The sequence below is a fragment of the Tamandua tetradactyla genome, chromosome 7 (assembly GCF_023851605.1).
Source record: "Tamandua tetradactyla isolate mTamTet1 chromosome 7, mTamTet1.pri, whole genome shotgun sequence".
NCBI lineage: Eukaryota > Metazoa > Chordata > Mammalia > Pilosa > Myrmecophagidae > Tamandua > Tamandua tetradactyla.
In genome coordinates, this window is record NC_135333.1 from 69577887 (window position 1) to 69590687 (window position 12801).

Sequence of the window (12801 nt, forward strand, 5' to 3'; positions counted from 1 at the left end):
GACTAGATACAAAAACTCAAAAATGGACAGCACAATAATACCTAATTGTAAAGTAATCATGTTAAAACACTGAATGAAGCTGCATCTGAGCTATAAGTGTTTTTTTTTTTGTCTGTCTGTTTGTTTGTCTTTTTTTTTCTTTTTTTTGTACTATTATTATTATTTTTATTTTTTTCTCTATATTAACATTCTATATCTTTTTCTGTTGTTTTGCTAGTTCTTTTCCTAAATCGATGCAAATGTACTAAGAAATGATGATCATGCATCTATGTGATGATGTTAAGAATTACTGATTGCATATGTAGAATGGAATGATTTCTAAATGTTGTGTTAATTTCTTTTTTTCTTTAATTAATAAAAAAATTATATATATATATAAAAAAGATGCACCAAGGGCATGCCTGTACTGAAATAATTCAATCAAGCCGTCCCACCCACAATAGGTTTACATCCAAAGGAATGGATTAATTTTAAGAATATGATCTTATGGAGTCCATAATGGCTTTAAATCATCACATACCCTATTGGGAATGGGTTTTCTCTGACACAGGCAATTTATTCTATGTAGTATAGTTAGGTCCCTGGCCAAGGCATTAAAACTCAGATTTGCCACAGAAAGTTATTATTCCTCGAAGAGCTCCAGGTAAACTTCTCTGACTGGAAACACAAAAAGATAACTATGCTGTATGAAAAGACTGGGACCATCAATTAATGAATTTACTTCAATGGTAATTTGATGGTTGAGCAAAATGAGAGATTCCAAAGCTCTGTGGAATTTAGTTGGAGTGAATATTGTTTTGTCTGCCTCTTGTATTTGAACTGTGTGGTACACACAACAGAATCATCTATAAAACAGAATATTTTGGAATATTTGATTGTGTATTTAATGAGTTTGCTTCATAAGAGCAAGTGCTCAGTTAAGGGCTGGATTTCAGAGTCTCATGCTATTAAAGAAAAGTATGAACTTCCCTGTATCTAAAGGAAGGCAAGAATGTAGCCTGTAGGGAGGTATTAACACTGATTTTTCAGCTGAGATTTTACCTCGAGAAAGGAGTATATTGGAAGAATGAATATTCCAATGTTAGCAGGAGTGAATGTACTTAGATTCGTAAGAGAAGCGCTCTGGTCTGAGAAACTCAGAGTATTTATTAGGAATAATTTCTTTTCATTTTATGTATACATAAAATTTTTTCTATAGGGGACAAGGGTAGTTCAGTGGTAGAATTCTCACTGCCTTGTGGGAGACCTGAATTTGATTCCTGGTCCATGCACTTCCCCAAAAACAAATGAACAAGCAAAACAAAATAACAAAAATTCAACAAATGGTGCTGCAATAATAGGACACTCACATGGAAAAATAATTAAATGTGATCCAGCCATACAGCACACACACAATTTTTTTTTTCTGTAATGAAAAAGGATTCTCATTTATTTGGGAGTCATCACAGTAGATTCTTTGTAGACTGTTTGTTTTTAAAAAATGGCTCTATATGGTGCTAAGTTCAACATCGTCATATCCAGGATCTTCTCCTTGCCCCAGGACCAATGAGAAACCTCTACCTTCCATCCTAGGATTGGCAGCTTCATTAGGAGACCTCAGAGAGGCATCTGAAGCAACAAGGAGAATCCCAATTACAATAGTGTAAAAAGACAGAATAGAGGCCCTTAGGGGAAGGAAAGTTCAGAATAAAATGGCCACAAAAAAAATCTATGGGGACCCACTGCTTGTTTGGAACACTACAGCTACCATGCACTGACTCAGCTATTCTGTGTAAAGCTTTGTCCTGATCTGGACAATTGGAAGGATGAGTCAATAGTGACAAGGACTTGGGAGAGAGATGAGAGCACATAAAGCATCATTAATGATTCATGAGAGATGCTCACACTATAAAGCATCTTCCACACTGGACTGGTCTGATTTCTTAAGGAATAGAGGCAGGAGATCACTTCCTGATATCCTTCAACACCTCAATAACAGACCAAACCTGACTTCAAAGTATTCATGGGAACATTTCTGGGTCCTCCGTCAGATGCCAAAGGTAGCAGTTTGATCAAATTCCATAGTGTCTTGCTCCACACGGATCATACGCTCACAGCTAAGTTTGGTTATAGGGAATGAGGATCTTCATGTCAAGTGAAATACTGAGAGAAAATTCTCTCTTAGTTTCCTTCTAGTGCTGAGATTTTATGACTCTAGCTAAGAATGTTTCACATTCTGCGCTAATAAATGTTTGGTTATATGGTTTCAAAAAAGCAACAAAAAACTCATAAATTCAATTTATCTTGTTAGTAAAAATCTTTCCCGTCACCTCTCACAAACTAAAAGAGCCTCCAAACTTATCGTCAGTACACATTCCTCCATTTGTTGTGTAAAAAATGTGGAAAAACCTCTGCAACTCATTTTCTAGACATGTCTATATCCAAGGGATGGTAGGTATAGAGGCAAAGGATACAATATGTTCTGTCTCTTAGAAGAGAGGAAATAGTCACATTAGATCAGGGATAAGAAAGAGCTTATTTCATCTAGATATGCAATGCTACCAAAATTCTGATGGTACAGAAAAAAATGACTATGATTGGTCTAAATTCACCTTCCCCACGATGAAATAGTAAGACTACTGGAAATGGCTGTCTACTCACTTGTCTGGGAATACCTGGCTCCATCTCTCTCTTCTGAGAAAGAATACTTCCCACTCATCCTACAAGCAGGAGGAATTTCAGGAACAGGTAACTCTTCAACATCATCATAACCATTTCCTGTGGTGCTGACACGCTGAGCTGGAGGCTCTGAAAGCAGACAAGGACTTAGGTAGAATAGCAAATATGGGTTGGACTAGTTGACTCCATAAGTCTTCTCTAATGTAGAGATTCTTATAGTTGATAAAATAAGTCCCATATTCCAAGACTGTCCCAAGGTACATATTTGACTTCAATATTCCCATAAACCATTTAAATCTTTAAAATATTCTAATATTTCAAGGTCAATAACATTTTTCTAAAATGACCTCTCATACCATAAAGCATCAATAAAAGCTATTGTGCTATGAATTTTAGGCACTATTTTCTAACTTATTGAAACAGTCTGATGCATAACATGTACATCTCTGCAACCAAAGGAGCATGAATCTGGACCGAGAGAACCCATGTATTCACTTGCCCTCTGAGGCTGTGGGAGTCATGGAACTGCCAGGAAGAGAGAGGATTGGGTATCACCCAAAAACAAGAGATCTCACCAGTTCCAATCAGAGGAGACTTGGGCTTCAATCCTTTCAGTATTCTGTTGATCTTATGATCTACAAAGCCCTTCTGGACTTGCCCTAACCTAAGGGATGACCATCTCTATTACCAGGAAGATGGAGGTGAACCTCAGAGGAGGTCCCTTGCAAATAAGAGTTCTTGGTAGATGCTAAATTCAGACACCATGCACTCCATGTATTCCAGAGCTATACCAAAGTCCATTTTTTTCTTTCTCAATGTACCACCAAATGGCCCAAATATCATGCTATCTCAAAACTATTTCCCCCAATGTTCTTTCTCACCATGGAATTTTTGAGGTTATCAGTTTCAGATATCATCAAAAAATATGGCCTTTGAATTTATAAGAATACACTAGATGTAAGTCCATGTGCTGGTTTGAGGTTATTATGCACCCCAGAAAAGTCATGTTCTTTTCATCCTAATCCAATTATGTGGAGGCAGATCTATTGTTTGGGTGGGACCTTTTGATTAGGTTGTTCCATGGAGATGCATCCCACCTAATCGTGGGTGGCACCTTTTGATTAGATGGGCATCTGATTCCACTCATTTAAGGTGTGTCAATTAGTTTACTGGAGTCCTTGAAAGAGCCAACACAGGTAAACCTTTTGGAGGAAACTCATACACAAACATCTGGAGATGCTTCGAGAGCTAACATAAAAAGCCACTGGAATCAGAAGCTGGAAGCAACACAACCCAGGGTCAAAGGACCAGGAGATGCCAGCCACATGCCTTCCCATGTAACAGACATTGGCATTACTTTGGAGTCAAGGTATCTTTCTTTGGATGCCTTAGTTTGGACATTTTTGTGGCCTCAGGACTATAAACTTTTAACTAAATAAATCCCGTTTACAAAAGCCAGTCCATTCCTGGTATGTTGCATTCCAGCAGCTTTAGCAAACTCAAATAGTCTAGGACTGAGTAGAAGTATCTGTGGATACAGAGAACCGAGTCTAATCTTTCCCTTTTTGAGATTACAGAGTGAGCAGATAGAGGAAATAATTATTGCCAACTGGAAGGCAGAGATCCTTCTTGTCCTAATCACAAGTGAACGTCCTCCTCAGATGAGATTCCTCTGCTTCACTGCCACCAGCCAAGGGCAGAGACCCACTCTTCCTACCTGGGGTAGATATGGGGTTTTCATCCTCCTCATTGTTGCCTGTGTAATATGACAACTTAGTCACCGAGTCACCAGACAGGTTTCCTGGTAGGGAGAAAAATGTCACAGACAAAGAACAAAATCTTTCCTGCAGTATGAGGCCCAATGTCAAAGTTCAGAGGAAATCTGAAGCTCCAGGCTTGTTAAAGAGAGGTCTCGGAAGAAGCTGACCATATGAGGTTGGGTTATTGGTGGTCTGTGCTTGCTGAAGACACTCAAACTACAGCCAGCTCACAAAGAGAGAGGAGGGCATGGGACACACACCTGCGCTGTCCAGTGGGTCCTCTTTCTGTGGTTTTATGACATAATCAATCTCCTGATACAAGGTCTCACTGACAGCATCTTCATAATTGGACAAGGCTGGAGAAAGCAGCACCAGTTCAGAGACTGTCCCAGAGATATTCCCCTTACCAATAACCCAAACCTTCATGGATCCCCAGTGCTCATCTTTGGAGAATGTTCTATGGGCTGCCAGGGCTCCTTTCTATACATTGACCCTCTTGATCCAGAACTAGGTTTCATGACTCACCTTCATCCTGAACCTATACTCAATGTCCTCAGACACTGTTCACATGGTGTGCTTTGAAGTGTGTACCCCAGAAAGACATGTTCTTAAACTTAATCCATTCTTGTGGGTGTGAACCCATTTTAAATAGAAACTCTTCAAGAGGTTACCTTAGTTAAGATTTGGCTCAATTGAATCAGGATGGATTTTAATCTTATTACTGAAGTCTTTCATAAGCAGAGTTAAATTCATACACATGGAGAGAAAGTCAGAGGGAACAGTCAGTAGCTGAATGTCAGTGGAATGTGGAAGAGAAAGGAGAAGCCAGGAGAGGTGGCCATGTGCCTTGCCATGTGTCAGAAAAGCCAAGGGCCAAGGATTGCTGACAGCCAACTCCAGAATGCAACAGTCTTCTAGAAGGAAGCATCACCTAGATGATGCCTTGATTTTAGAATTCTCCTAGCTTCAAAACTTTGAGTTGATACATTCCTGTTGTTTAAGCCGCCCCACTTTGTGGTATTTGATTTGTTAGCCAGGAAACTAAAATCCATGGAGGCATACTTTTTGAGAGCTTCCACACTTAACTCAGGATCAAGGACTCAAGTCTCTCAAATTCTGGAGCCTATTGAAAGGAAAGGGGAGATTTGCCAGATACTGAGAGGGAAGAATAAAACTTGTACAGTTTTTGGCTTGTTACACCTGTCCCCATTTCCCACCCGACGTACCTTCTGTGTTACTCAGCGCACCCCCACCCCAGGGCCTACCTCTGCGCTCTGCTCTCCATCTGTGCAGTTGAGTCACCAGGATGATTAGAACCAGGAGGAGAAGGGCCCCCAGGATGAGGCACAGTATCCCAGGAAGGGAGAAAATGCCAGGGACAGGAACTGAGTCTGAACCGGGCTCTGAGAAGAAAAAAGGGCCATAGGGCTTTGGCGCCCAGGAGAACCCACTTCTCCCTGCCACCTCGAGTTCTCAGGTCCATCAACTGTTAGTTCAGATGCAGTGAGTCTGCCTGAACCCCACAAAGTACTTGACCCAGGTCCTGCCCTCAGGGTGTTGTCATGACTCCTGAATCTGGTCCAAGGGATGTCTGTAAAGTGAATGCTGGTGAGACTTTGGAGCTTAATGGCTGATGCAGCTTAAACTGGTTGTAAGTACCTGGTCATCAGGCCTTTCCTCTACCCAAACAAGTAAATCTTCCAGAGATCCACAGACTGCTCAGGGCAGGTCCCTGAAATCTGGGTATCTCTTCTACCACAGGGCTCAGGGCAGAAGAAACACTTACCTCTAGGGTTGGTGGTGAACCCGGTCTTCTTACCTGGAGAGAAGAGAAGGCAATGGGATGACTGCACTGGGGAAGCCTGGGGTCACAACTACCATCGCCTGCACGTCCTTCTCTCCCCGGGGCCAAGAGATCAAACCACAGCCTCTTTGATAGCGAGAGCCCGGACACTGGGGCAGCCCAGGAAGGGCTTCTGGATGCACTTGCACCTCCTTTGACCTTAGCGCAATGGCCAGTCCATGCACTCACCAGCGCACCTCACTCCAGCATCCTCTTCGTGCTTGCAGTCGCTCCACCCCCAGGGCGCAGCATCACAGGCCCACAGTGAGGCCTCCCAGCCTCCGCACTGCAGATCATCCAGCCAGATGCTCCCGTTGCCTGGGCCAAATGCAGCCTCTCTCAGGGCCTCCAGGGCGGGGCCACAGCCCAGCTGCCGACACACCACCTGGGCTTCCGTCAGGCTCCACGCGTCGTCACACACCGTGCCCCAGGTGCCGCTGTGCCAAACCTCCACGCGCCCCGAGCACGCGGAATCTCCTCCCCTTAGTCTGAGCTTCTCCTCGTCTGAAAGGTACTTCCTGTGACTGTCCTGGAAGGAGGGAGGAAGGGAGGGACAGAGGAGTGTCCCTAGAGCCGAGAAAGAAGGTGGGAGGGCCGACGTACCTGTGCAGGGGGCTCCGGTGGGACATCTTTTGGGTTTTTCTCCTGCAGAAACAAAAAAAGACGATGGGTAAGAGCTACATCCTGGCAGCTGGGGACAGCCAAGTGGTCACCAGGTCTGACTGTGTCAGCACAGGCTCTCTACGGTCCCCTACAGCACAAAGGGCAAGAAGAAATCAACAGCATGGAGAAGCCACAAATATGTGCGATTTGAATTGGTGTTTCATGTATTTTTCCTTGAGCTATGGCTTTATCAGTTAGAAGTATGGATATTTAAATGTATTTATTAATATTCTCACATTCTCCTTCCTTCTCATGAAGGCCAGACAGAATTTTGGGCTGTAGAGTTCTGTCTTCATTGCCAATGTGGGATTTAGGAGCTTTTATTCTTTAAAGAAATTGGTGAGGTGCACAAACATGAAGAATTCCTCAACTCTCAGGGGTCCCACTCTTGATTGACTGATGTCGGGTGAGACAGGGTGAGGTTTGAGGATCCTTCAAGGAGAGCAGGTACACTTCCAGATAATGCTGATCTTTGTGTTTCACTGTGGTATATACCTGTAAACCCGATATTGAGTAAGTACCTAGGGTTGGCAAGGTCTTGGAGGAGTAGATGCTCATGGAGGCTTGAGGATGCTAGAACTTAAGTTATGGGGCTTTGAGAGAAGAGACAAGAATCCCTGTGGTGTCCTGGACCTTGAGGGAGGGCAGCTGCTAGTGGGGCCATATCAGGGCCAGTGTCTGCCTTGAGGGATTGATTGTGATATCACTACACCCCCCCCGCCCCTGCCAACTTTCCTAGAGCAGTAGTCTCAGTATTCCAACATTATAAATCAATACCAACGCTGCTCCACCTTTGCAGATAGTCTTTCTCTCATTTCACTCTAATTTCATTTTCATAGAAATTATAACTGTTTGAAATTATTGCTGTCATTTATTCATTGATTTTGTTTGTTTTAAATCAACCTTCACCATACCACCTAATTAGAGCAAGAACTTTGTCTGTCTTAGTCATCTCTCTATTCCCTAGAATACTACTTGGTTCATAGAAGGCATTCAGTAAATCTTTATTTACTGAAAATATAAATAAACAAAGGAAAGGGAGGGGATTCCAAGTGTAATTGTGAACTTTACTGTTTTCATTACTGAACTGTGAAAGGAATTGTGGATCAATATTTAGTCTTTGTGATTAACCAACTTTTCCAACTCCCCTATAAATTAACAAGCAAAATGGAATACAATTGGTAGTAGAGAAGGGCTGTTTTTCTATTAAAGGCCATTGAGCCATATAAAAAATGTTCTGTAATACAAAAAGGGAATTGTAGAAGGGATTGAGAGAAAAATATTTATCAAATTGTGTAATTTAAAAATTGAGAATGTGAAACAAATGTTAAAAAATGCTTTTACAATTTTAGCATGACATCTTAATTAGAAAAATGGGTGAACTATAAGGAAAGGGAAGGGGAATATTAATGGGAGAATTTTAAAGTGGTTAGAAACCCAGGGGATCAGTAAAAGAAATGTTGAAAAAGATACTTGGATAGAGATTGAGTTGAAACTGATTATACATGCAGATAATTACACAAAATGGACAAAATAATACAGAGACAATGATACTAATATATATATATACATTAAAGTAAAAAAGTCCATAAAAGAAATACTTTAATTATGGAAAGACCAAGAATGTGGGAAAAGATAAGAAAATATCATATTTCACAGAAAAATACAATTAGGATTTACTAACTGTTAGAAAATCTCAGGCTTTATATACCTTTTTTTGTATCATTTCCTTATAACCACGCAGAACCTTATTCAGAATTTCCCTGTGGAAAATTTAATCTCCCAACTTCTTTGGATGGTTTCTCATTTGAAGAAGCAGCAATAGCTGTGACTCTTAAGGCAGCTTGCTTTTTTGTAGAATAGTTCTTCTTATCACTAGTTCTAGTAAAACTGGAGGTTTCTTAAGACATCTCTCAAGAAGTTGTTTTCTCAAGAGGAAAATATAAAAGAAATAGGATGTCAAAAAGAAGAAGATGGAGATGGTGATTGCCCAGGACTGAGCTCAGAGACTGTGCAATATTTCAAGTTTAAGCATATAGAGGACTTGATAAAGGACAGCAATTAGTGAGGCAGGAAAAAAAAAAAAACACCAACAAAAGAGTAGACATCTGGTTTCTGGTCCAACATGTTGGAAGTCATCATTCTCATCCTGACAACAAAATAAAAAGATGGAAAAACTGAAGATCAATAACTATTCTGATATCCACCAGAGAGTTGAAAATATGGGACAAACTACCACCCTGAACACTGGAAAGACAGGCAGATTCAGAAAATCACAGCTGACTGAGAGTAATAGCCACTGCTGGAGCCTGGTAAGAACATGTAAGGGTAAAATAGACTAAGTTGGACTAACTTGAGAGACAAAAACTTTTGTTTTACTTTGGGGAGCACCATTAGGTGAAGATTAGAGAAAAATTCCTTCCTATTCCTAGCAAGAGAGGGGAAAGTAACCATTTTGAAACAAGCTCCATACCCCTGTTCTTCTTAACTACAGCCTGCTTGAAGGGAAATTATTCTACCAGAGCCTAACAAACGAGGGTGTCAGGAGAACCTAACTAACTGACTGGGAGAAGATAAATACCCAACCCAAGCCACCTTCCTGTCACACCTAATGGGAGGAAAAAAAGCTGAGAAGCATTTGTGAAGGTCACAGCCCAGGAACACAGACTCACTATAAGACTGAGACCTAATCATAGGATTATAGAACCCTTCCTGTCCCCCCATAACTTACTAACTCATCATTAGGGGCTCCTGTATAATAATGGGAAGTATGATTGAAAGAAATGCAAGACTGAGACTCTATGTAAGGGTTTCCAGGGAAAACCAAAGATAACAGTGGAGGCAAAAGCAAGTACACTGAAGAACATTTTATTTTAGCCTCTGAAACCACAACTACAGCAAACAGTAAACACATCCTAACTCCTACACAAATAAACATAAAGCTTCATACTAAAGGCCTATCTACCTCAGTTTTTTTTCCAACATTTTTTATTGTGAGATATAACATATATGATAGATTACAAAGTACATTTGAACAAACAAACTTCACTTCCACAATTTCATGTATTTCCTTCTAGCTTCTCTAATACACTGGAGACTGAAAGAAACATCAATACAATGATTCGGTAGTCACACTCATTTGTTAAATCCTCTCTTCTCTATTACAACTCCTTCCTCTCATTTGACCCTTCTTTCAATCTTTAGGGATATTTGGGCAATGATCATTCTAGAGATCATGTTGAGAAAGGGTGTCAATATTATGAGGTAAGGGGCTGAAACTGGTTGCTGTTCTGGGAGAGACCGGTACCCCTGGGTTTCAGGGCTTATCTGGCATAGGAACAATCTGATGGTTTTAGGTTTCTGAGAAAATAAACTGAGTGAAGATATTACATAGTCTCAGATAGAGCCCTAGGCTTTCTTTAGGGCTTTCAGAAATACTGTTGGTTGGGCCTTGTCATACCATGGCAATCTGCAATATCTAGCTGAAGCTTGCATAAGAACTGCCTCCAGAATAGCCCCTCGACTCCATCTGAATTCTCTTAGCCACTGATACCTTATTTTGTTACATTTCTCTTCCCCCTATTGGTCAAGAAGGCATTGTCAATCTCACAATACCAGGTCCAGGCTCATCCTTAGGAGTCATGTCCCCTGTTGTCAGGGAGACTTAGACCCCTTGAAGTTGTGTCCCACATAGCATAGAGGGGAGAATAATAAATTTATTTGCAAAGTTGGGCTAGGAGAGAGATAACCTCAGTTTCTTTTGCCTGATACATGAGGTCCAGCTTTTAACAAAAAATCACAAGACATGACAAAGGCAAAAATCACAGTCTGGAGAGACAAAGTAAGCATTAGACCCAGACTCACATGTGGCAGAGATTTGGCAATGATCAGATTGGGAATTTAAATAACTATGACTAATATGATAATGGCTCTACTGGAAAAAGTGGAGAACATGAGAACAGATGGGTAATGTGAGCAGAGAGATGGAAACTTGAATAAAGAATCAAAAGGAAATGTCAGATATCAAAACCACTGTAAGAGAAATGAAGAATGATTTTGAAGCATTCATCAATAGACTGGTCATGGACAATAATGTGTCCAAAACAAGAGAGTAGGGTTTAAGGAAACCCTAGGGAAAAAATGAGTTGAAATAAGGAGAACGTGATCAATTCTGTCCTATTTAGCATTAAACTTCTTCTGAAAACAAGAGAGGATGGAATCTAGAGTCCTAGGGGAACCACCAAAAGGAAGAGGAATGACACATCACCCATCATTAAAGGGAAAAGATAAAAGTGCAAGTGCAGAACTATGTTTGAATAGATACGTAAAATAAAGATGAGGGAGTGTCCATATAATTATTTCTGTTCTTTTAGGATAAAAGAAGGCAAATTCAGTTAAGAGTGAGTAGTAGACCAGTTATTGGTAATTTAAGGCAAAAGAAGGACATGGGGAATATCAGTTTTGGAGAGTGGGAGATCGATTGTAGGAGTGTGTGGGAGTGTCAATTTCCCTTTGGGGATTTATACATCACCTCAAGTGGGACCCATAAGTTCTGGGTACTTTTCTCCTGTCCAGTTCAACTTCTTGGGTGCAAGGAGGGATGTACAGATAGTTGAGTTTTTCAATAGTTGTGGTTTAGCCAAACGAATTTTACACAGGAAAGAGTGGCAAGGGAGTTGAGGGTGGTGGCAAGAGAGTGTATGAATTGATAGACCCTAAAACTTAAATAGGTAAACAAGAAAGTACAGATGTAAGGAGGGTAAGGGAATGAAAAAATTTGCAGATACATTAGAGATTGAGTGTTGTCATGAGGGAAAAATCACTCCGATAGCCCTATATTTGCACAGTGGGTCTTTATCACTAAGTTGAAATCTTTAGGATGGTTATACATATCTTTTCTCCACTCTTATGCCTATAACAGGGTCTTGCAAAGCTTGGTGCTCAAAGCCTGTAGGCTGATCATCTAACTTAAAAAGTGCTCTTATGATCACAAAAACATTAGAGATTGGAAAGGGCAGTGCTCTGGGAATGGGTTTATGAAACTGGATTTCCATTTCTGGCAATTGTTAGCAAAGGAACTGAGCTTTTCACTAAAGCTTTGTTAACTCAGTTTCCTCAACTGAAAAATGGTAATCATTATACCTACTTAACAGGCTTTCTGTGAAAATTAAATGTGATTCTGTTTGTGAAAGGCATAGCATAATACCTAGTAAATGCTCATTATTAGTTAAGGCCCATCTCTTATCATCTTTGAGTAATAAGTGCCAGTGAACACAATTGAAGTTTCCATCACAGAATAAGTTTGAAATGCCCACATTTTCTCTTCAACTCCCCCAGGTACTTTTGCTTAATATTAGACTTGAATATCCTTTTCTTGTTTCTCAGAAAATGTTGGATCTATTGGTAAAAGACTTAATTCTCTATGGGTAGATGCATTTTGTAAGTTCAATATGAAATTTAAACCATACGACTAAAACATAAATTTGCATTAAAAACACATAAAAACATGGTACAGACTACCCAAGTTCAGGCAAAGGAGTCACCTGAACAAACGATGTAAGCTGCTTCTTTCAGAGAGCAAGAGTTGTTGTCCCAGGCATCAGAAACACACTGCCAGAGGGTGGTGTCACTTTTCCGACAACGGATTCCATCCACCCAGTGGGGCTGAGAAGCAGTCCTGATGCTAACAGAAACATTGAGATCCCCCGACTCCCCACAGCCCAACTGTCTGCAGATCACAGCCAGGGTGGTGGACTCCATTGGGCTTCTGCAGACACTGCCCCACGTCCCGTTGTAGAAAACCTCCAGCCACCCAGCACAGTCCTTATCACTCACCAGCCTGAGGGCCAGGAACTCTGAAAATGAAGACAGAGAGAA

General features: G+C 40.8%; 1 protein-coding gene across 1 annotated transcript in view; it reads right to left on the reverse strand.

Moving 5' to 3' along the window:
* Positions 1 to 1411: 1411 nt before the first annotated feature.
* LOC143690479 (antigen WC1.1-like) overlaps positions 1412 to 12801 on the reverse strand; it is a 35867-nt gene continuing 24477 nt past the window's right edge. The window contains exons 8-15 of the mRNA XM_077168207.1: positions 12468 to 12779; positions 6451 to 6765; positions 6205 to 6237; positions 5684 to 5821; positions 4679 to 4774; positions 4376 to 4459; positions 2641 to 2787; positions 1412 to 1608 (exon numbers count right to left, since the gene is read on the reverse strand). Of these exons, the coding sequence (XP_077024322.1) occupies positions 1487 to 1608; positions 2641 to 2787; positions 4376 to 4459; positions 4679 to 4774; positions 5684 to 5821; positions 6205 to 6237; positions 6451 to 6765; positions 12468 to 12779 (1247 nt within the window). The 3' untranslated portion in view covers positions 1412 to 1486. The remainder of the gene's footprint in view (positions 1609 to 2640; positions 2788 to 4375; positions 4460 to 4678; positions 4775 to 5683; positions 5822 to 6204; positions 6238 to 6450; positions 6766 to 12467; positions 12780 to 12801) is intronic.